This window comes from Saccoglossus kowalevskii, chromosome 7 (genome assembly GCF_978046115.1).
Source record: "Saccoglossus kowalevskii chromosome 7, keSacKowa6.1, whole genome shotgun sequence".
Lineage (NCBI taxonomy): Eukaryota > Metazoa > Hemichordata > Enteropneusta > Harrimaniidae > Saccoglossus > Saccoglossus kowalevskii.
This window is the reverse complement of record NC_140647.1, coordinates 27,408,337-27,429,872: the sequence shown is the minus strand read 5'-3', so window position 1 is coordinate 27,429,872 and position 21,536 is coordinate 27,408,337. Positions and strand designations below refer to the sequence as shown.

The 21,536-nt window shown below is 33.2% G+C and overlaps 3 protein-coding genes across 8 annotated transcripts in view; 1 reads left to right on the top strand and 2 right to left on the bottom strand.

Moving 5' to 3' along the window:
• Positions 1-8,016, bottom strand: part of LOC100366427 (SWI/SNF-related matrix-associated actin-dependent regulator of chromatin subfamily D member 1-like) — a 36,969-nt gene extending 28,953 nt beyond the window's left edge. For all 6 annotated transcript variants that reach the window (XM_085501410.1, XM_085501412.1, XM_085501411.1 and 3 more), the window contains exon 1: positions 7,888-8,016. In XM_085501410.1, the coding sequence (XP_085357536.1) occupies positions 7,888-7,989 (102 nt within the window). In that variant the 5' untranslated portion in view covers positions 7,990-8,016. The remainder of the gene's footprint in view (positions 1-7,887) is intronic.
• Positions 8,017-8,253: 237 nt separating this feature from the next.
• LOC100378788 (UPF0538 protein C2orf76 homolog) lies at positions 8,254-13,320 on the top strand. The gene is made up of 4 exons (XM_002741384.4): positions 8,254-8,505; positions 9,534-9,622; positions 12,467-12,548; positions 13,099-13,320. Exons 1-4 carry the CDS (start codon positions 8,355-8,357, stop codon positions 13,173-13,175), a joined length of 399 nt encoding a protein of 132 aa, XP_002741430.1. The 5' UTR covers positions 8,254-8,354; the 3' UTR covers positions 13,176-13,320.
• A 1,232-nt stretch (positions 13,321-14,552) lies between these two features.
• LOC100366575 (calaxin-like) lies at positions 14,553-19,433 on the bottom strand. The gene is made up of 6 exons (XM_002741388.4): positions 19,226-19,433; positions 17,352-17,519; positions 16,858-16,962; positions 16,564-16,715; positions 15,912-16,016; positions 14,553-14,766 (listed from the first exon to the last, which is right to left on the bottom strand). The coding sequence occupies exons 1-6, from the start codon at positions 19,287-19,289 to the stop codon at positions 14,689-14,691; spliced, it is 672 nt and encodes a 223-aa protein (XP_002741434.1). The 5' UTR covers positions 19,290-19,433; the 3' UTR covers positions 14,553-14,688.
• Between the last annotated feature and the right edge of the window lie 2,103 nt (positions 19,434-21,536).

The following is a 21,536-nucleotide window of genomic DNA, read 5'->3' as shown; positions in this document are numbered from 1 at the left end:
AGCATAATGCATACAATGTATGTAGCTCTTTTAGTATAAGCTTGTGCTTGTCGTGATTTCTGGTAATTAGTATTTATTTTTTAGGGATTCATTCAACTGGAAATGGTTCTAAACCTTTTCAAAACAATTTTTTATACTCCGTAAAGAAAACTAGAAGTTGCTAACTGGCATCATATTAAAAAATTACCCAACATTTTCAAAATAACAAATTCCAATAAATTCCTTGTTCCTAGGTCAAAATTTACATAACCAAAATTGTGCATTACCTAGCACTTATTTAAAATAACAATATTTATGTTGAATCATTGAAATATTACTGTCATCATGACAAATGGCATGCATAGTATTTCGTATACTATTTTTTCTGACAAGACATTTACTTCAATGTTGAAATATAATATTAGTAATTGTACATGATATACAAAAGTGTGTTTTAAATTTTAAATTTGATGCTGGTCATCAGAGAACAAAACAATCAGATATTTAATTATTATATCTATATGTGAATGCAGGTCATTCTTTCAATGAACATTGTGCTTGAATAAAAAGTGGTTTAAGCGTAATTCTCTGTCAAGTTTTCATTTAATGGGGGGGGCAACATTTTCTCTCTACACACACAAAAATTCAGCACCCCACCCCCCCACCCACCCCCCCCCCCAAAAAAAAATGCCCACCCACTTACACACAACAATAACAAATTCATCTATATAGGTGAATTATCAAATTACTATTAGGCCAAAAAAAAAAACTTATGTTGCCCTCAAGTCGGAAATTCGAAAAATTGGGTCGGATTCTTTTTTTTTTTTAAATTTGTGAAAACTAAGGGTATCGTAAATAGCTGAGGTATATGGGGAAAAAAACGCGACCCAATAATTCATATTTTTCAGTCGGTCGCTGAGGGCAACAAAACAATTTTTTTTTTGGTCTTATTCCATAACAGCCCCCTAACACACTCACATTCAAAGGTGGGCGAGTCATTCCTATATTTCATTTTGTGTTTTAAACCTGAGCACAATTTGAAATTCAGACCTACTGATCTAGAAGCTCAAAAGAATCAATTTGAACACGATGCTACCGGTGAGAAATTTGTATAAACATTCATTAAGCAAAACTCTGGAACACCTTCATTCACATCAACGGAATTCAGTGAAGAAAAAAAGCATCCCTGTATGATATGGAACAACATAATTTGTCTTTCTCCACACCTAAAACTAACTTATTTCAAAACAAAATGCGAAATTATTCCGGCAACGTCTAATATATAATGATACATTATAAAAAATCTCATTGTTATGAAGAAGATCAGCGATGTGTTAACAGCACAGACCGAATTTCATTAGAATAGCACCCTCAGAGTTAAACAGCTGAGATATAAATGCATGCAGAAAAACCTTCACATAAATACATGTAATAGTCCTCACTATCATGAATTGAAAGACTAGTACTTGTATCAAATTCATCTGCAACAGAATCAGTACGAATAATAACAACTTGGAAACGATGATTCACAACTGAAACGTAGCTAAGGTAGTTTCAATACATGCAGCTAGTTTTTTATCAAGTAGTATTGGTCCATTAATACCAATACTGTGATATATTACCAATACAGTAAAATATCCTGGTACACTCATCTACAAGAATGTAGTCAACTATACTTGTAGATAGATGTACCCAATCACAATTTAGTGAAATTCATTAATTATAACATGTTGGTTATTACAAATGTAAGCATGATATGCCAATAACAATCTGGACAAGAGATAACCTACCACCTATTGCTATATGTACAGTGTATATCTTTTAACATGGAGATAAGAAATAAGTTAAAAACATTCATTTGCTGAGCGTAATACAACTATTGAAGCATTGGGAGGCACTACCAAGCAACACCAAAAAACACAACACTTTTATGCTAATTTAAACAAACCTACCTTTGCTTAGAAAACAACTGAACCAAACAGTTGTTAATTAAATGAGGTTTGAAAACGACAATCAACTTTAATTCACATGTATATTTATACTACAATAAGTTTACGAATATACATGCATGCAAACAGGCAAGTCTTCCAAGCATGTTTTGCAACCTGATAGCGATAAGCAGCTGTTACATGATTTGGTTCAACAAATTGTTAAATGCTGAGAGCAGCGCTTTAATTTTAATGGCTTTGCAAGCAACAGGAGAGTGACACGTATTTGCAAAGCCAGCATGGTTGCCATGTAGCAAGTGGAGGAAAAGATACCTGTTTGGCCGAAGATGAGGAAGAAGTAGATGCTGAAGATGTGGTTGCTGTGGTAGCAGCAGTGGTGGATGTTGAGGAAGAGGAATCCTTCAAAGAAAGCATATATTGGAAAAACACAGAAAACAAGATGGATACAACATGTTCGAACAAACACAAAAGATATTAATTCCGGAGACTTGTTTGTCAAGTGATAATTTTGTGATTTAAACACTTCCCCCTGTAGGACAACACAAAGATTCAAGAAAACAATACAGAGTGCTTTATAGTTAAATTAATATACAAACAGATGTTTACATTGTAGTGAGAGACATGTGAGTAAGTGAACATATCAGTACATAAGTATAATAAGACAATATTTTTTGATAGCAAGCGTTCCTTTTGTACCTCTGATCCCTAATCCTTATCCAAAGGCTTCAAATACAACCATATATGTGCCAGATAACTACAGGTGTCCTTAGGACAGGCATACATTTGTATGCAATGAAATTGGGAGTGCTGGAGGGTAGGGGTAGGGTTTGTGTTAGGGTTAGGGTTGAGGGTACATAAGGAACTCTTTCCATATTTTGTCATCTAATATTGAATTGTTATATACATTGAATGACAGCCACAGGTAACTGCAGCATAAATTAAATGGCGTATTTCCTCTATTAGAAATGTGCACTTGCATACATTACAGGCATGTTTCTATGGGTCAAAAACATCATACATTATTTATATTACTCCATATACAACACATGCAATTGTTGGTTTATATGCACTTCTATTGGAGATTCGCTTTTAAGGTATGATTGAAGAAAATTTGAAATACAAATTTCAGAAATGACATGCTTTCCGCTTATTAGCCATATTTAGATTTTATTTTGTTTTGTTTTTTACATTTACACACTATCACACAAATTCCATTATTGAACATGTTTTGATATCTCTCACTCTACCCGATTGTACTTTGCATGACACTTTTAACTTTTGAACTTGACTTGTGACCAAAACCTCCAAAAACATAGCTCATTTTTAAGACAATATTCAATGATCTATTTTTTTTTTATAAATCTGGTAGTTTCAGGCATCATCCAACATTCAGTTTCTAAACCAATTAGCTTCAAGTTAACAGTTTGAATTTATCTCAGGCTTTAATTCCAGTGTACCATTTATCAACATGTGGTAAATAGGTAACATGTACTTTGTGTCTCTGAAAATAAATGACCTACATAACAAAGATAAAGTTCCCCGTAATAAGATTATGTCTTAACAAAAGACTTGAATTTGTCACATGTATCATGCAGAGTTAGTACATGTATCAGTATTTGTTTTCCGGTAACCGCAAGGGATAAACTGTCCAGAAATACATCCAAGGAGCAGTGTTTCAGTATGCAAATGAATGTAATGTGCAATAGGGCTCAGGGTATGTGTACGCACACATACAATATAATTCTGATGCGAGTTTTGGTAGATACAATAGCTGCAAATTTATACATGTGATAACAGAAGATTTGTGACATCAGATTTATTAAACCTGTCATAATTTATGTCTTCTTCACTACTGTACATGTACACTCGTTTAATAAATTTGATAGCATGGGTCACTTGGTAGTTATCCTTTTTTTTACATTGTGCAGTTAAAATATTGTCAGAGATGCATAATATGGAAAGTAATATCAAAGCATACATGTACGAGGCAAGTGTGATCCAGTTTCTAAACCAATTGGCATTATTTTGGCTCACAGTTTAAATTTATCTCCAATCAAAAATTGCCTCTGCTTCAATTCCCCTATGTACCACTTGGCAACATTCCATAGGGGTTAATGACAGGTTAACTTTATTAATATGTCTGAGTGTCTCTGGAAATCTAAATGTATTGATGGCCTCTAAAGATTATATCACAAGGTTAGCTATTAAAAAAACAGAATTTATCACGTGTATCATGCAGTATCAGTGACGTTGTCGTGTAATATTTGTTTCCATATCACACACCCTGCTCAGCAAATCCAATTACCGGTAGTCCTTGAACGAAGAAACACACCAACTGGTCACATTGTACCTCTTAGTTTTACAACTCCAAAATATGGAAAGACTGCACAATTTATTTTAGTGAAAATTGTTGGAAATATGATCAAACTTAATATTTTTGTTACTGTCATCAAGGAATAATTCACAGGGCAATGTTATATCGCAACGTTGCTATACATCAATCCGCATTGCTTATCAATTAATAAGACTAAATCGATGTTATACAATTTATTTTAGTGATAATTGTTTGAAATATGATCAAACTTAATATTTTTGTTAAATAAATGTACTGATAGTTTCAGGCATTTATCAAACAACATTTTTGGTTTTAAAGTCACATCTTGTCATAATCAAATTGCATTTCTAATTCTCCCAACCTTATCTTGGTAACGTAGAGGATTCATTTTTCCACTGTACAGCCACTACTGCTTGCTGACTTACTGTTGAAGACCACAAAAAGAACTACCTCAAAATTTAGTAAAAATGTTGGCAATGTGTATCTACCGGTACAAGCATAATCGTAAATACACTGATGGTTCCGCAAATAAATTATTTGTTTAACCACAGGTGATAAATTGGCTGCAAGTTCATCGTAGAAATAGCATTTCTGTATGCAAATGAGATGTTATGTGCAAAGAAGCTCAGTGCACGCACACACAAATTGCGATTCTGATGTTAGTTTCTGTTGGTGCGATACATTGTAGCAGCAAAATGCAGACATCTGATAACAGAATATTCGTGACCCATGATATCAAATAAACTTGCAGTGTTCTCCCCAGAAGCGTTTTAGGTAGCGGAGCTGCTACTCTGATTTATGCCAATACAGCTTGCATGCAACTTTGACTGGTTGACCACTACTCTAAAGACATCCTACCACGACTAATCTAATTATTGAGTTTTATTGTCAATGTTCTATAATTAATAACATGTTAAACAAACAAAAAACACAAAAGACTGAAAAGAAGTGTGAAGTTAGTTTGTGTTGGGTTCAAAGTTGAAAGTAAATAAACATGACAACACAATAGACTAGGCTAGGATTATCAGGAATTAGATTTTACGAAAAACGACAACTAGACACAACAAAGGAGGTTTATTAGTCAATCAAATCCCTGTCACCAGAGACACATTTTTATAATCAGTTGTTCATTTACTTAATGATTAGGTCAGGAATACATTTGAAAAAAAAATAACAGACTAAAATGATTAGTTCCTGAAGGCGGTCATGTTGTTTTACTGTTACTGTGGTATGCAAATTATCAACACATGCACGAAGCTATTACTGTCATCAAGACATAAGCCGCTGGGCAAAGTTCCATTTATATAGCAACATTGCTATACATCGATCAGTATTGCTTATCAATTAATCAGGCTAAAATGATGTTTCAGTTATTCCAGACTATGAGTGCCTCTAAACTACTCATAAGTGTAAGCATTTACCGTACACATGTTATAATTACAGCATGTATTACTTAGTCTGTATGCAAGAAAGCGATGGAATAGCCTTTTCAGTAAATAATTTAGATTGCATTGCGTGGGTTGGGTGTACATTTGCAACAGTTTGTGGAAAAAGGAAAAAATCCATGTGATCTGAAATCTGCAAAATAAAAGGACTTCAAAAGCTGGTTCCATTGTATAGCAATATTGTTAGCAAAACCGCGATGTAAATTGCAACATTGCTCAATGCATTACTCTTGTGATGACAGTAAAGGAGCAGTAAAACAAGGCATTGGGTGAGAGAGGTCAAATTTACATGACGAACACCTCAATTTGAATGATGATTTCATAGTTATAATGATTTTGTATTCAAAACTCTAGATGTGAATTGTATATTATTGTTACCAATTAAATAATATATTTTTAGTAATATATCCCATTAATGGGCAACAGTGTACGCAGTAAATCATTTTTCTTTAAAAATATAACTGCAAATTATGTTAATTAGTATGTAGATACATATGCAAATTAGCTGCAACCCTGAGACAATCTTCTGGGGAGAACACTGTGTCGTGATTTTTTTATATGTTCTTCAGTATACTCTATGTTTGAATACATTGAACATCAAAGGTATTGTCAGAGATAGTAACGTCGGGAACAATACTGTTCTAAACTAAACCAGCACTGTTAGTCGCGTACTTAAAATATGCATAGGTGTGCACTCGCACTGACACAAATTCATTGCATACATTGTCTAACTCTCTTAAGCTTTTCAATATGACAGAAAAACTATTTTTATTTTACATAACTATATTTGTGCAGGCACATGAATATGTATTATCGCATGTATGTAAGCACAGGGAGCCCATAAATTATAATAAATTGTACACCTAGTGAATCAGCTTTTCTTTCGCCTGTTTGTGGGATTGCTGGAGTCCTTATAGGCTGATTTTAATACACTAGATACCAGCCGATACCCACACCTCAATACACTAGAGGTACAGTTTATTATAGTTCCTGGAGTCCCTGTGGTAGTAGTCATCAAGAGAATTAAGCAATCAACTCAAAGTTTAATTACGTACTGACAGAACCACTGCTGAATTTTCTTCTGAAGACTTTCATAAAAAGTTAGTTGACATTATAAGTCAGAAAATTTGTACCCCAGATCATATTGTTTCTATATTATTACTATTACCCACACAAGGCTCGACTGAGAAAAATAGTTCCAAATTTTACCCAGTGTACCATTGGGGTTACAAGTATGACATGACTATGTTTTGTGCTAAAATAGGATGAGTTGTGTGGTTGATAACAATAACATCAAGACGAATAGTCTGGGGTAGAAAATTAACATTAATTTTAAGGTGAAGGTTAGCCTGATCTTAGCCTGGTTACTTTTCTTTTATTTCATGGATCCTTTGGCCCACTCCATACTACTCTGGAAAAAAATTGCCACGATTTTTCTCATATGGTCAGTGGGAAACCATGGCCTTGATAAATGTAGTACAATGTACACATTATAGTTCTGATTATGCTAATTTCCTAAAAAATGAACTGAAACAAATGTGTGACTACCACTTTCTTCGTGATATTGGAATAAATTTATATGGTTAATGAGGAAAATCAAAACTTGTATGAAGAAGGCTAGCCTGGCAAGGTCATGCGAATTGCACCCTCAGGGTCAGGCTAGGAGAGGGTCTATGAAATAACATTATAAGAATGTAACCAAGCATTTTTATTGTCTGATTAAATGCGAACATATAAAACGATATAGACCTTAGAAAACAAGATAAAACAATATCACATTGAAATTTGAAGATAAACTTCATACATGTATCAATGCTTTTTTAGTATGACAATAACAATATTTAGTAGTACATGTACCGGGTATGTCTGTTTTACCCATGATGCAAGTGGACATTTTGCCCGCACACAAATAAAGCGGGGAAAGTTAAACATATTGACAAAAATAACAAATCAGAGAAGCAAATTCTATTATTTAAACTATGTCCATTTCTTGGAAGTGGGTAGTCTAAATTTATGTTTTATCAATCTCCCATTTTCGCGAAAAATCCTTTGTTATGTTATTGTATTTCAAACCAAGTCCCAAAAAGGACTCGTCTTGTGTGACAATGGTCGTCATAATTTGACGAAAAACATACAAAATCCAGAGATGAACAATAATTGTACAAAACAATAAACTTACCGGAAATCCTGCTGGTGGAAAATGTCTCATTTGTGGCATTTGATTAGGCGGAAAAGATCTAGAATGGGAGAGTGCCGCCATGTTGTAACCCGGAGTCGCCATTTTGACCCTAGAATAGCGAACTTTTTCGCGAGGGTAATTTACATATTTATGGTAAGTGGTCTACAATACTACTGTGCTAATACTTATTATTTTGCAAATTAAAATCACTGAAAAAGCATATTATTTTAGTGATCACATGGCTTTGGTGGCTGTATAATTGTTTTAATATCACTTTCACCATAACAAAAATGGAGAATCTGGGTTATCATTAAGTTACCACCCCTATACACAGTGGTTGAGCCATATGTCGCAAAATATGTTTAAATCGCAAACAGGTCGATGTTCGGTTGGTCGATGGCATATTTATTAGCTTCGTGATGGATTTTTCACCTGAGAAATAGGTGCACCTAGTTCATTTTGTCGCCATGACTACAGATAAATCAGTGAAACAAGTAGGGCTAACATTAACTGTTCGTCTCATCCGATCTTTTCAACATAGAAATATCAAGCCAATCGTTTTGCAAAATGTTTCTGGAACATTGACTGCCAGAGAGTTTATGCGTTTGATTGACAAAGGTTAGTCCCACACACACTCCAATGATTTCAAATGTTTGACCCCCTTAGTCAAAATATTATAAACTACTGAATAATAATTTACAAAAAAGTATACAATATAATAAAGAATATGTATAAAAATATGAACTTTACCATCAAATTTAAATGACAAATTCAAAATTGAGAATGAAGTAAAACAAGGAAGCCCATTTAGCCCTTCTCTATTCAGCAGTTTTTTGCACATTTATAAACGATCTCATCATAGAACTTAAAGTTGTAAAACAACAACACCAGAACTTTTTTGGAAAATTAGTAACATGTGTACTATATGCATATAACATTTCACTTCTATGATCAACAGTTGAAGAACTACAAATTTCAAATGTATGAGTACTAACAGTCGGGCATACGAGTACATGTAAATGTAGAAAAGACAGAAATCATTATATTCTGCAGGACTGGATGTGAAACAAATAAAGAACAATTTAACTAATTAAGATTGAGGAACAATATACCTCTTTAGGATATAAGTAGATGCAATAACACTCACAGCAGATAGATTAGCTAATAAGTACACAAATTAGCAATCAAAGATGTACACAATATCAAAAAATATTGCTAAGATAAGGGAAAAACTTTTTAATACAACAGAAATATAATATTCACATTATACTAGTGAAATATGAGGCATCTTTCTTAACCAAAAAACTTGAAATGAAAAATTTCACTTGAAATTTTGTCACCAAATTTTGAATGTAGAGAACAAATCCAGCAAAATAGCAGTTATGCATGAACAGATGATTCTGTTCAAACTTGGTACATACATGTTTCGGTGAACATAAATGATATTTTGTTGTACATCATTTTATTTGTCATGCTCTAAATGGCGAACTGGCAGCCATTTTGTTCCAAAGAGTGCAGTTCTTGATTCACATATCTGGGCCGATCGAGTTCAAACTTTCACAAACACATCAGACATTATAACCTAAAATATTAATAGTATTAATTGATATTATTAAATAGTGTGTGTATTTTTTTTTTTAATCAAGAAATTGAAGTTAAACCAGGTATTCCTCCTCCTGTAAGAAAATATAAATATGATACATTGAAGATATTACACACGGCTCATGGATTCAAGGTACCACTTTAAAAAAATATACGAGTATGTAAGTACAGATGTAAGTACAGTAATATATAGATAGCCACATCAAGGATTCATATGGAGGGTATGCAAATGAATATACGATGAAGATCTTGTGAAACTTAAAGAAGTCACACAAGTTGGAAGATGATCACAAAATGATTTGCTTGACATGTAATTATTATATACATGCATTTTTGAATATGATATTTCATGCACTGCAATCTGGGATGATATTGGTTAAATATATTCAATTGATGCATACACATGGAGAGCATGAGATTACTGTAGAATACTTTATTTTTGCTTGGAATTTATTTTTGCTATTTTCAGTGAAAATGAAATCCAGCGAATATACTTTTTTTCCTGTCTCACATTCAACTCGTCAAAAATCAGTGAAAATAAATTCCATACAAAACACACAATAAGCTTTTTCAGCAAAAATTAATTCCAGCTAAAATAAAGTATTTCACAGTACATGTCCCCATACCCTTTTTTTTAACTACTTGGACAAATTATTGTTTAAGGTATTGTAGGAGTACTAATTTCTTGTCCAAGTGTCATTCTCAAATCTCATGCCTACCTCAAACATAGGTTATGTAAATTCAAATCGGATGCCTTCATGAATAATTCACATGGCATAATGCTTATTAATGTCAATTGAAACAACTTCTGTTGATGCGATCTGTAAACTTTCAAAAAATTAAGTTATGATTTTGTATACCATACACAACCCCTCCCCATTAAAGACATGATTCATTTTGTATACCATACACAACCCCTCCCCATTAAAGACATGATTCATTTTGTAAAATTAACATATTCAGATGAGCAGCATGCTATATTTATCAGTCAATCAGCGTCATGGTCATTCAGTGTTTGTAAAATTAGCATAATCAGATTAGCAGCTTGCTGTATTTATCAGCCAATCAACGTCATGATCATTCATTGTTTGTAAAATTAGCATATTCAAATTAGCAGCATGCTGTATTTATCAGCCAATCAACATCATGTTCATTCAGTGTTTGTAAAATTAGCATAATCAGATTAGCAGCATGCTATATTTATCAGCCAATCAACGTCATGATCATTCATTGTTTGTAAAATTAGCATATTCAAATTAGCAGCATGCTGTATTTATCAGCCAATCAACATCATGTTCATTCAGTGTTTGTAAAATTAGCATAATCAGATTAGCAGCATGCTATATTTATCAGCCAATCAACGTCATGATCATTCATTGTTTGTAAAATTAGCATAATCAGATTAGCAGCATGATATATTTATCAGTCAATCAACATCATGGTCATTAATTATTTGTAAAATTAGCATATTAAGATTAGCAGCTTGCTATATTTATCAGCCAATCAACGTCATGGTCATTCATTGTTTGTAAAAATTAGCATATTTAGATTAGCAGCATGCTGTATTTATCAGCCAATCAACGTCATGGTCATTCAGTGTTTGTAAAATTAGCATATTCAAACTAGCAGCATGCTATATTTATCAGCCAATCAACGTCATGATCATTCAGTGTTTGTAAAATTAGCATATTTAGATTAGCAGCATGCTGTATTTATCAGCCAATCAATGTCATGGTCATTCAGTGTTTGTAAAATTAGCATATTCAAACTAGCAGCATGCTATATTTATCAGCCAATCAGCGTCATGGTCATTCAGTGTTTGTAAAATTAGCATATTCAGATTAGCAGCATGCTATATTTATCAGCCAATCAGCATCATGGTCATTCAGTGTTTGTAAAATTAGCATAATCAGATTAGCAGCATGCTGTATTTATCAGCCAATCAGCGTCATGGTCATTCAGTGTTTGTAAAATTAGCATATTCAGATTAGCAGCATGCTATATTTATCAGCCAATCAACGTCATGGTCATTCAGTGTTTGTAAAATTAGCATATTTAGATTAGCAGCATGCTATATTTATCAGCGTCATGGTCATTCAGTGTTTGTAAAATTAGCATATTCAGATTAGCAGCATGCTATATTTATCAGCCAATCAGCGTCATGGTCATTCAGTGTTTGTAAAATTAGCATATTTAGATTAGCAGCATGCTATATTTATCAGCCAATCAACGTCATGATCATTCATTGTTTGTAAAATTAGCATAATCAGATTAGCAGCATGCTGTATTAATCAGCCAATCAACGACATGATCATTCATTGTTTATAAAATTAGCATAATCAGATTAGCAGCATGCTATATTAATCAGCCAATCAACGTCATGATCATTCATTGTTTGTAAAATTAGCATAATCAGATTAGCAGCTTGCTGTATTTATCAGCCAATCAGCGTCATGGTCATTCATTGTTTGTAAAATTAGCATATTCAAACTAGCAGCATGCTGTATTTATCAGCCAATCAACATCATGGTCATTCATTGTTTGTAAAATTAGCATATTCAAATTAGCAGCATGCTGTATTTATCAGCCAATCAACATCATGGTCATTCAGTGTTTGTAAAATTAGCATAATCAGATTAGCAGCATGCTGTATTTATCAGCCAATCAACGTCATGATCATTCATTGTTTGTAAAATTAGCATATTAAGATTAGCAGCTTGCTATATTTATCAGCCAATCAACTTCATGGTCATTCATTGTTTGTAAAATTAGCATATTAAGATTAGCAGCATGCTATATTTATCGGCCAATCAACGTCATGGTCATTCAGTGTTCATAAAGCACGCTATATGTATCAGCCAATAAAAGTCACAAACTGATTGTAGATTAAAAAAAAAAGAGGGTTACTCGTAGCCAGAGGAACAGTTGTATTCTCTACCATACATCACAAGAAATATGTAAATTTTGTTTATTACAGTCTAACAATTCAGTCATTAACTTTGAAGATGATGAGAAATTGATATTGAAAGAAGATGTCATCATAGCAAATAGTGGTGTTGGTGAGTATAGGCATCAGACCACAATTGCATATACTGTAATGGACTATATGCTGCATGATAACAAAGCCACTTTCTTATCAATCAATTATTTCCTGATAATTAGAGTTGCCCAAAGTTATGCTGGGAGCCACTATCTAATACATATATAAGTAAAGTGAAAGAAAATATTTTCGAAAATTAGATACTATCTACTAGTATATGGCAGACTGTTTTTCAGAATAAGAATACACAAATCTATCATGAAAACTTCATAAACATAGTACAGACTTCATTATTCAGCTCAGCAATGAGTAAAATAAAATCAAAATTCACTTTCAAAGATGTGTTGCTGTGAATTGTCAGTCAGTGGAGTTTCTATACCTACATTTTTAAAAAGGAAATGCTCGAGGGCGCTATACGTATAAAAGGTCATAATGAATAGTAATTTTGATATGTGAAGTCCCTTTATAGCATATTTGCATTGATGACAATGTATTCCTTATTTATGCATATTTTGCTAATTCATATTCCATTCTGCAAATCTTATGTGTTTTGTTTATTTCTTCTTAAGGACATGAAACTGAACTATCATATTTCAAATTAGAAGATTATCAAGCATACAAGAGTGATCCTGTGACAACATGGTAGAAGATTACAGACAACCAAAATAACAGCCTTGCAAACGAATTCACACACTCTAAACATTCCTTAATGTTGTACCCATAATACCATGCAAATTCTCTAGTACTGGTTCTCATAGCCACTTGCAATAAACAAAGGACTATAAAAGTAACCTCTGTTCTTTGTGGATAGCCATTTCATTCATTCAGATTTAGCCTATAGTTCAAATTAAGGTAGAAGCCTACTCATAAAATACCCAGAATTTATTCATTTTGCGATAAACTGTACTCCAAGGCAATACAAGGATAATGACCTAAAAAAAGTTGGTTGTACTTTAGTGGAAAGTCACCATTTTGACACTATTATAAAACTTTTACCATAGGTTCCTATGGCAGAGATATTATACAATATCTCAAAATCTAGCCTGGAAAAATACTTTTTGTTGTTCAGAATTATTTAAAAAATCTGCGTTTTAAAAAGTGTCAAAATATGCAATTTTTCTTTAACATTGCGTTTTATGGGATTGTTCTAAAAATAGAAATTTTCAAGAAATATTAGGATACGTTTCTCAAAAACCTTAACTGTAAAATAATACGATTCATGACCAATTTTGTAAAAAATTATGAATAGGCTCCTAGCAAATTAGTTTTATTGCCAGTTTTGGTGAAAAAAAACACTATGTTATACCAATAACATAGATTTGGTTCCACTCAACTTTGAATATTTTTTAATACAAGTAGGTAAAGTGAACAACAAATGATATATTAATGTGCTGTACTGTCCTTTAGCTGTGTTTAATTGAAATAACACAATATCATACCATAGACCTGAGAGAAGATGGTCTCTGCTTATTTTAGGTACCGGTATACACGGAAAGAAGACAAATATTTTGTTAAACATCTTTATTAAAACATTTACATCGATACAACAAGAATATTAAGTCAAACAAATGGCATGAAAAAATGTAAAATGTTTTCAATAATATTACGTAGATGCAAGCCATAAGAAGCAAAAGAAATGTTTGTGGTCCACACAACGAGAAGTTTGAACTAAAATTATATGAATAAATATTGTACTTCAAAGGTGTAGTTTTTGTTGTTTTTTTTGAAAGCCATGAACAAAATAATAAAAACCAACACCATCTGGTCAGCTTTGGACATACTATGACCAGAATCATTAGCCTGCTATTAATTCACATAATGGTCAACCCTTCAGTGGTCAACAAGTTTATGCCAACCCAAATAAGTTGTATTATTTTACATATAAACAAATTACAGCTCAAATACTGGACAGAGACAACGATTGGGAAGGATAGTATTTACATGTTGTGAAGTTTTCTGAATTATAGTACATTTATAATGACCATGTTGGCAGACATGTTTCTTTCAATTTCATTGCTGTGTATTGTTTCAGTGTGGTAGTTGAATTTCTGGAAGCCTTCACCCAACAATTCACAGTAAAGTCTGACAAGTATAAGTAGCATCTGCAATTCAAGGTGCTTTTTCTTTCTTGTGGATGTGAGTTTCTTTCAAGGCACCTCCTACTTCTTCCCTTTCTTACTGGTATCTGCTTGTTGACCATCACAGTCTGAGAATGTTTTAACAAAAGCATCTTTGCTCTGCAAACAAAAAATACAAAATCAGTAATCAATACATTTTTTGTATTACTCATTTCACACTGAACGTGGCATTCATATGCAAGACATTTGTGGCAAAAGTATTCTAAATATTTGGCTGTAAGCCTGTTGTCATGGCAATGGTGGGCTAGTGAAGGTATGAACTGCCTAACAAGAATTTGCCCAACCCCAAAAAATCACAGAAGAGTTAAAAAGCCATTTCTCGGTAATGAAAAAATTATATCAAAAAAACACATTGTAACTTTGTGCCCACACTCAAACTTAGTAGAATCACTATGTCCAAGGTTGTTAATCCTAAATTTATAGGAGGAGATACATTTGGCACAAAGCTACTCAAAAATCAGTTTTTTGGCTGTTGCTGTGGCAACTATGAGCCAGAATTTTTTTCAGATTTTACCACCTAACTAAAGTGAAGGTGTAACCTGTCAGCCAAGTTTGAGCAAAATCGGCTTGGCCAAAATAATCACAGGAGAATATAATTATTATGTGAAGACACTGGAAATCACACAAACACACACACACAAAAGTAATTTTAAAGGAAATCCTAGCTGAGCAGATTACCAATAAATACTACCGGTAGTCTATGTGTGCTCAAATAGTATGCGAAGAAAAGCAAACCGTGTGACGGTACAGTTTTTATTGCTGTGATATGAGAATTTCAGAGAAAACAATGGAAGGATAATATTTCTGCTGATTCCAAAACTATAAGCAGCAGTAAGTGCTTAAAACATCATGCCTAATTTGCATATGATTCATAACACAGTACGATAAAATAATTGTCGTTTTGATACTTGGAGTTGGTCATGTTATTAAAAAAGTTATATCGGTATTATTTATTCGTTGACCTGGTTGATACTGGCAACATCCTTCAGTTCATAGATAATACTAGCCCATTTCGTTACTCGTATCAATCAGCTCTACAAACTAAGTGACATCAGTTGATAACCTCATGCTATAAACTATGTATCAAATTTGAAAAAAAAAAACAGTCCATCAGTGAATTTATGGAGAAAATTCTATGGAACCCAGTCCATTAGCCTTCAGGTAGGAGCTAAAAAATACACAAGTGGTCACGCTATTGAAATACATGATTTTGACAACCATAGTTACTATAGGGTGAATGATACCTTGTTATCTGGCAGGCATTGACCAAAAGCTTCTAATAAAAGCGGTTCGATGACTACAGAACTTTTGAAATCCTTATATGAAAGTCTGCCATCATGATCATGATCCTAAAACAAAATAAATACAGTTAAACTTGACTATATTGCGTTATCAGTCACAGAACTGTCAAGCCTTTTAAACTTCATTGTTAATTATTCATTCATATTTGTCAATTCAGAATACTGTCGTTAATTATTCACTGGGTTTTAATTTTGCTTATTTCGCTTACTGGAAAATGCGCTAAATTAAAACCTAGTGAATATGTAAAATTTAGCATGGAACACATTATCTAAATGATAAAACCGTGAATTTAAAACCCACTGAATATGCCTGAAATGGTAAATCAGCGAAATTTAAACCCAGTGAAAATTAGTCACTTTACAGTACAAGACATTTCATTTCCATTTTGCTGTTAACTCCTTTGTAACATTTCCGCAATCAAGATAATAGATTGTAAATTACCAGAAAAACAACAGCATTATCATTTGTTGTCAAGTTCACGATGCTAAAGATGGAAAGGCATGTTCTTGATACGAGTACCACATACCGTAACCCCAATGTCACCAAATACATCTTTTTATGTAAATTTGTTTTAGACTGATAACCTAAACTTACCATCTTTTTCAGGGTAAGTTCTACTAAATCTTTGATGCCTTCATCAGGATCCTCTTCTGTTGGCTGTTTCACCATACTATTTTTGAGCATATGAAACATTTCTTCTCTGGAAATATAGCCATCACTATTTAAATCATACACGTCAAAGCAATCTACGATTTGAAAGTAAAATTAATCATGCTATTTATTTGAATATGAAGATGATGTCTATTACCAATAGTTAATGTCATATTTGAAAGCATTTCAAAGTCTGATCGTCATTTTCAATCTTATATAGATTTTTAGAAGACTCACATTGTGTTTTTTCATCAACTGTTCCTTGGAGAAAAACAGAAAGTCCTTTGACCCACTCCTGTAAACAGATATAACTGTCACTGTCCTTATCAAATGCCCGGAACACTGCAAAAAGAATGCACTGTATTAATGATCACGCATTTTTATGCTTTATCAAAATCCCCAATTGTTAACAACCTTAATCATAGTTTCATCGTGTTGTTTTATGTTTACATGCAAAGATCAATATATTTCAGATGTTGCATCTCATAACAGTCTGAAATTCTTTCTGTTTTGGTAAAATTCCTCAAGTTCTTATCAGAATATTTAACGGATCAATCAAGTTCACCAGTTACTTGGGATGCTGGATCAATACTTATTTGTTGGAAATATCAGAATCTTCCCATGTTTGTATCCGAATTGGATTTTTAACAATCAAAAAATATACATTTACAAAGACTATCTGCAATATGTGTACACTCGTACTTATATACATAAAATCAAATATGCCTTACCCCTATCCATAAGCATATCATCTGTCATATGAAATGTGTTGTGCAGTATATCCCGAAATATTGTACGGTCCAACTTGAGAGATTCCTGCTTGAGTGTATCATTCTTATTTGTGTCAATAAGCAGCTTCTTGAATATCTGTATAAGTTTTTCGATTTCTTCTCTTCTGACTGTAAAAGAAGTACATTTAAATGATAATTTAGTGTTACTGGGGTATACGCAACTTTCTGTGAAGACACCATATTAACACATACCATAGTGCTAAGATTCGCCACATATAAATCCATTATACATCTGATATCTTTAGCTAAATGTGTTACTAAAACAGTGAATTTGTAACAAGGTGAAGGTTACAACACATAAATAACTGACAAGAAACTTAGCATAACTATTACAAGCTTGTCCATTGAAAATCAAGATTCAATAGTGTTTAGATGGATGCATGATATTTTCTTTGCATGGATAAAGTCCTTAAACAATGCAATAATATATCAAAACATTTTGCATGTAGAAAATACTGACAAAAATTAATGCGGGGAAAAATGAATACATGTACAATGAAATACAAATGTAGATGGACAAGAACATTGAAGTCATGATAATAACATGAAAAAATTGAAATCTCATTGAATGTCCTTTATAGAATAATATACCATAAATTGTATAAAAGTTGCCAAAAAATAATAGTATGGCAGCATATCTAAGCAAATTCAACAAGAAACTACTAGCCAACATGTTTCTCGAATAATACTACCGGTACATCATACACGTACTATATATTATAGAATAAAATATGAATTGTATGAAAGTTCCCAAAAAAATAATACCTAGTACTTCAATATATGTATAAGCAAAATAAAATACCAGCCAAAATTTGGAATTAAACTGTACTTGTCATTATTACACTATTAAATCAAACTCATTGAATCATAAATTTACAATTCCAATTTTACTCAAGCCTAATGTTAGATAATTGTAGCACCTTCTTCTCAGACCTGTTTACAAAGTTCAATAAATCATATAGCATTCAGACGATACGCATAATTGTAAACTCACAAAATGTCTGATCATGACTGTGTGCAACATGGATCCCATACATGACTTATAGTATGTTTACAAGAACCAATTTGTTACAATATATTTAAAAAATGTGATGTACTTGAACTCTAACATCTGATCAAAGTTATCAAACACAATCTGATTATGTAAACTGCATAATCTGACGTCTGATCAGATTTTTTGAAAATCGAACATGTTCAATTTCATCTGAATAATCCAATCACATGATGCAATTTTGTCAGATAATTTGATAAACCTGAACTTGTAAACTGGCCTTCATAAAGTACAAGCATGGATGTACTTCTTAGTACATCCATGGTACAAGTAAAATACATTATTTTTTTGTATACACAAAATTCACACAAAAACATACTGTGGGACGACCCTGTGATTTAAGTTTAAGTGAATATTTACTTTCCAAATGTGTAATTACACCAGAATATTGCCACAGCATCATTTTATAATTTATCTGAAGAATTAAATCTCTAAGGGTGAAGCCATGAACCTGAGCTAATCCCATTATGCAACTAAAACAGCATAAAATTGCGACCATTACCCCAATATACCGTGGGGCGTAAATTTAAAGGGTTTATAAGTAATTCGGTCTCCTATGTGCTGAATCAGGCCCCAAAAAGCATGATTGTTATCTTGTTTAATAGTTCTGGTAGGTCACAGGTGTGCTTTAGTTCAGTCAGTGTATCGATCTCCTAAAATACCGTTTAATAACAACATTCACCTCCAAGAAATGAATGGCGATGAAATTGAATGTCATAATTTGACCTCCATGATTTTGCAATGCCAGGATTTAGTTACTTACAGTGCGTTTCTTTGCATAAAAGATCAGTCAATTGCTTCTCAGGTTTTTTCTTCAGTCCGGACATTTTTGAAGATTTCACAGGAAACCTTGCTAAAAAGCACAGCAATTTAGGGAAGTCACCAACAAACAACTTAGCAGCCACAAAACCTGCTTGTTGCCGTATTTCGGTCGTCAAGTCTATTGCGCAAGCGCACGGTTGTTTGACTTCCTGTCCCAGTTCAACAGTCTATTGCCTCTAGAGGTCGCTCTTGTGCTGGTGGGAAGGCATTCAACACAAAATGTGTGCAAAATAATCATATTATTTAATGAAAACAAAAACTGTATGTGTATCATTATATTTTCTGTATCCTCGGGGCGGACATCCGGGCATTTGCACCGCCTGGCAACCCGCGGCGGTGAAAACAAAGGCCCAAAACTCGCAGAAAACGGTACTTTGGGATGATTGTTGGGACTCCTCTGAACAGTGTAACAAGATTAGCCCTACGTGTGTAAAATATATAAATTTGGTTGTTCGGGATTACTTCAAAGTTGAGTTTGTGTTGTTTTCTCGAATTTTCACCGGTTCGACCGGCGTTCCACAGCAGCGCGCACAGAGCCCATAGAAATGCATGTACAGTGGTGCGCGTCTTAGCAACGTAGAACGTCTGCGACGTAGCTCCGCCCCCGAGGATTAGAGGATGTTATGACTACATTTCAAGAACATTTTGACAATAAAAAAATTCAATATATAATAGAATTTCTTAAAGCGGGGGAGTCGTCACCTGCGCATGCGTCAGATGGCCATAGCGTGTCATTTTTTACAAACAAGCGTCTACCCATGAGCCTTTGCGTTTTTAGCTTGCGTTTTTAGACACTTTCAAACAATTTTGTAAGTGTAATTTAAGATGATAATAATAATAATACACAACTTAACCATCTGTGGGTTTAGTAAGGTAAAAAAATTATTACAAAAGACAAATAACCAAAGTATTTCACATAAATTAAGGTTCAACCATTTTAAATCACGGGGGTGGCTGTAAGAGTGTGACCAGTGTGATGTATTATCTTTACACTTTTTACTTTTCTTGAATGTGACAACAGTTTTTTCCCTGCAATACCACGGTAGTGGCGGGTCTAGGGGGGTTCTTGGGGTCCGGATCCCTCCCCCGTTGAAAAATGTATTCAATTTGTTTTTGTAGTCTGGCGATTTTAAAGTTTGGACCCCCCCCCCCCCATAAAAAATCCTGTATCCGCCCATGCACGGATGTGTTTTTATCTCTCAGCGTCTAGCTTGTGTTGTATTAAATATTCCAGTCACCCCCACCACACGATCAAATGGTCACTGTACGCAGGGCTAACCCACAGCTATAACTTGTTCTAACCTGAGTATCAACATTACAGCTGATAAAATGAGAGCTCCAAGGTTGATTAGAATAAGTTATAGCCGTGGTGTTGCTGCGTTTTGGTACCGGGTAGGGTATTGTCAGTAAACAAGGCAACGTCGTCGGTGGACAAGCCTGACCACAAATGCATTTGACGCAAAAGTGTAAGCCGACCGAATTAGTCAAGAACCCTTGATGGACCAAAATCGTCGCGGAACCACGGCTATAGTTATAGCCTGAAGAAGAACTTACATAAAGAAGTCTTACCATGGAAACATCACTGGTTAAAATAAAAAAAAACTATCTTTGTATAAACAATTACCGTAAAAACGATTAAAGTAATGCGATAGGCGGGGAAACAACAGTGATTTTTATGTAAATTATGATGGGAAATGTGCTTCAACGTGAAAAATACGTATATACCTATACTTCAAATGTCAACAAAAACGTGAAAATAGATTTTAAAAATAAAAACGGATTAGTAAAAACAAAAACGGATTTAAAAAAAAAAAACAGATTTTAAAAATGAAAGTGGATTTTAAAAATGAAAATGGATTTAAAAAAAGAAAATGGATTTTGAAATCAAAAATGGATTTTGAAAATAAAAACTGATTTTAAAAATGAAAATGGATTTTGAAAACGAAAATGGATTTAAAAAACAAAAATGGATTTTGAAATCAAAAATGGATTTTGAAAATGAAAACGGATTTTAAAAACGAAAATGGATTTTAAAAACGACAATGAAATTTGAAAATAAAAACAGATTTTAAAAATGGATTTAAAAAACGAAAATGGATTTAAACATTTTTTTAAATGAAAACAGATACCAGAAACAAAAATCGATTTCAGAACCGAAAATGGTTATTAAAAATGAATTATGAAATAAAAATGAATTGTAAAAATGGTTTTATAAAATGCCATGTTGTGAGCCACTTCGGTTGCCGTACAGG

Excerpts from the sequence above, each read along its gene's own strand:
- LOC100366575 (XM_002741388.4), bottom strand. The coding sequence starts at position 19,289 with ATGTCCGGACTGAAGAAAAAACCTGAGAAGCAATTGACTGATCTTTTA. Across the intron at positions 17,520-19,225 it reads TTTATGCAAAGAAACGCACT|TCAGAAGAGAAGAAATCGAA; the intron begins GTAAGTAACTAA and ends CTTCTTTTACAG. Across the intron at positions 16,017-16,563 it reads AACTTACCCTGAAAAAGATG|GATCATGATCATGATGGCAG; the intron begins GTAAGTTTAGGT and ends ATTTTGTTTTAG.
- LOC100378788 (XM_002741384.4), top strand. The coding sequence starts at position 8,355 with ATGACTACAGATAAATCAGTGAAACAAGTAGGGCTAACATTAACTGTT. Across the intron at positions 8,506-9,533 it reads TATGCGTTTGATTGACAAAG|AAATTGAAGTTAAACCAGGT; the intron begins GTTAGTCCCACA and ends TTTTTAATCAAG. Across the intron at positions 12,549-13,098 it reads CATAGCAAATAGTGGTGTTG|GACATGAAACTGAACTATCA; the intron begins GTGAGTATAGGC and ends TTTCTTCTTAAG.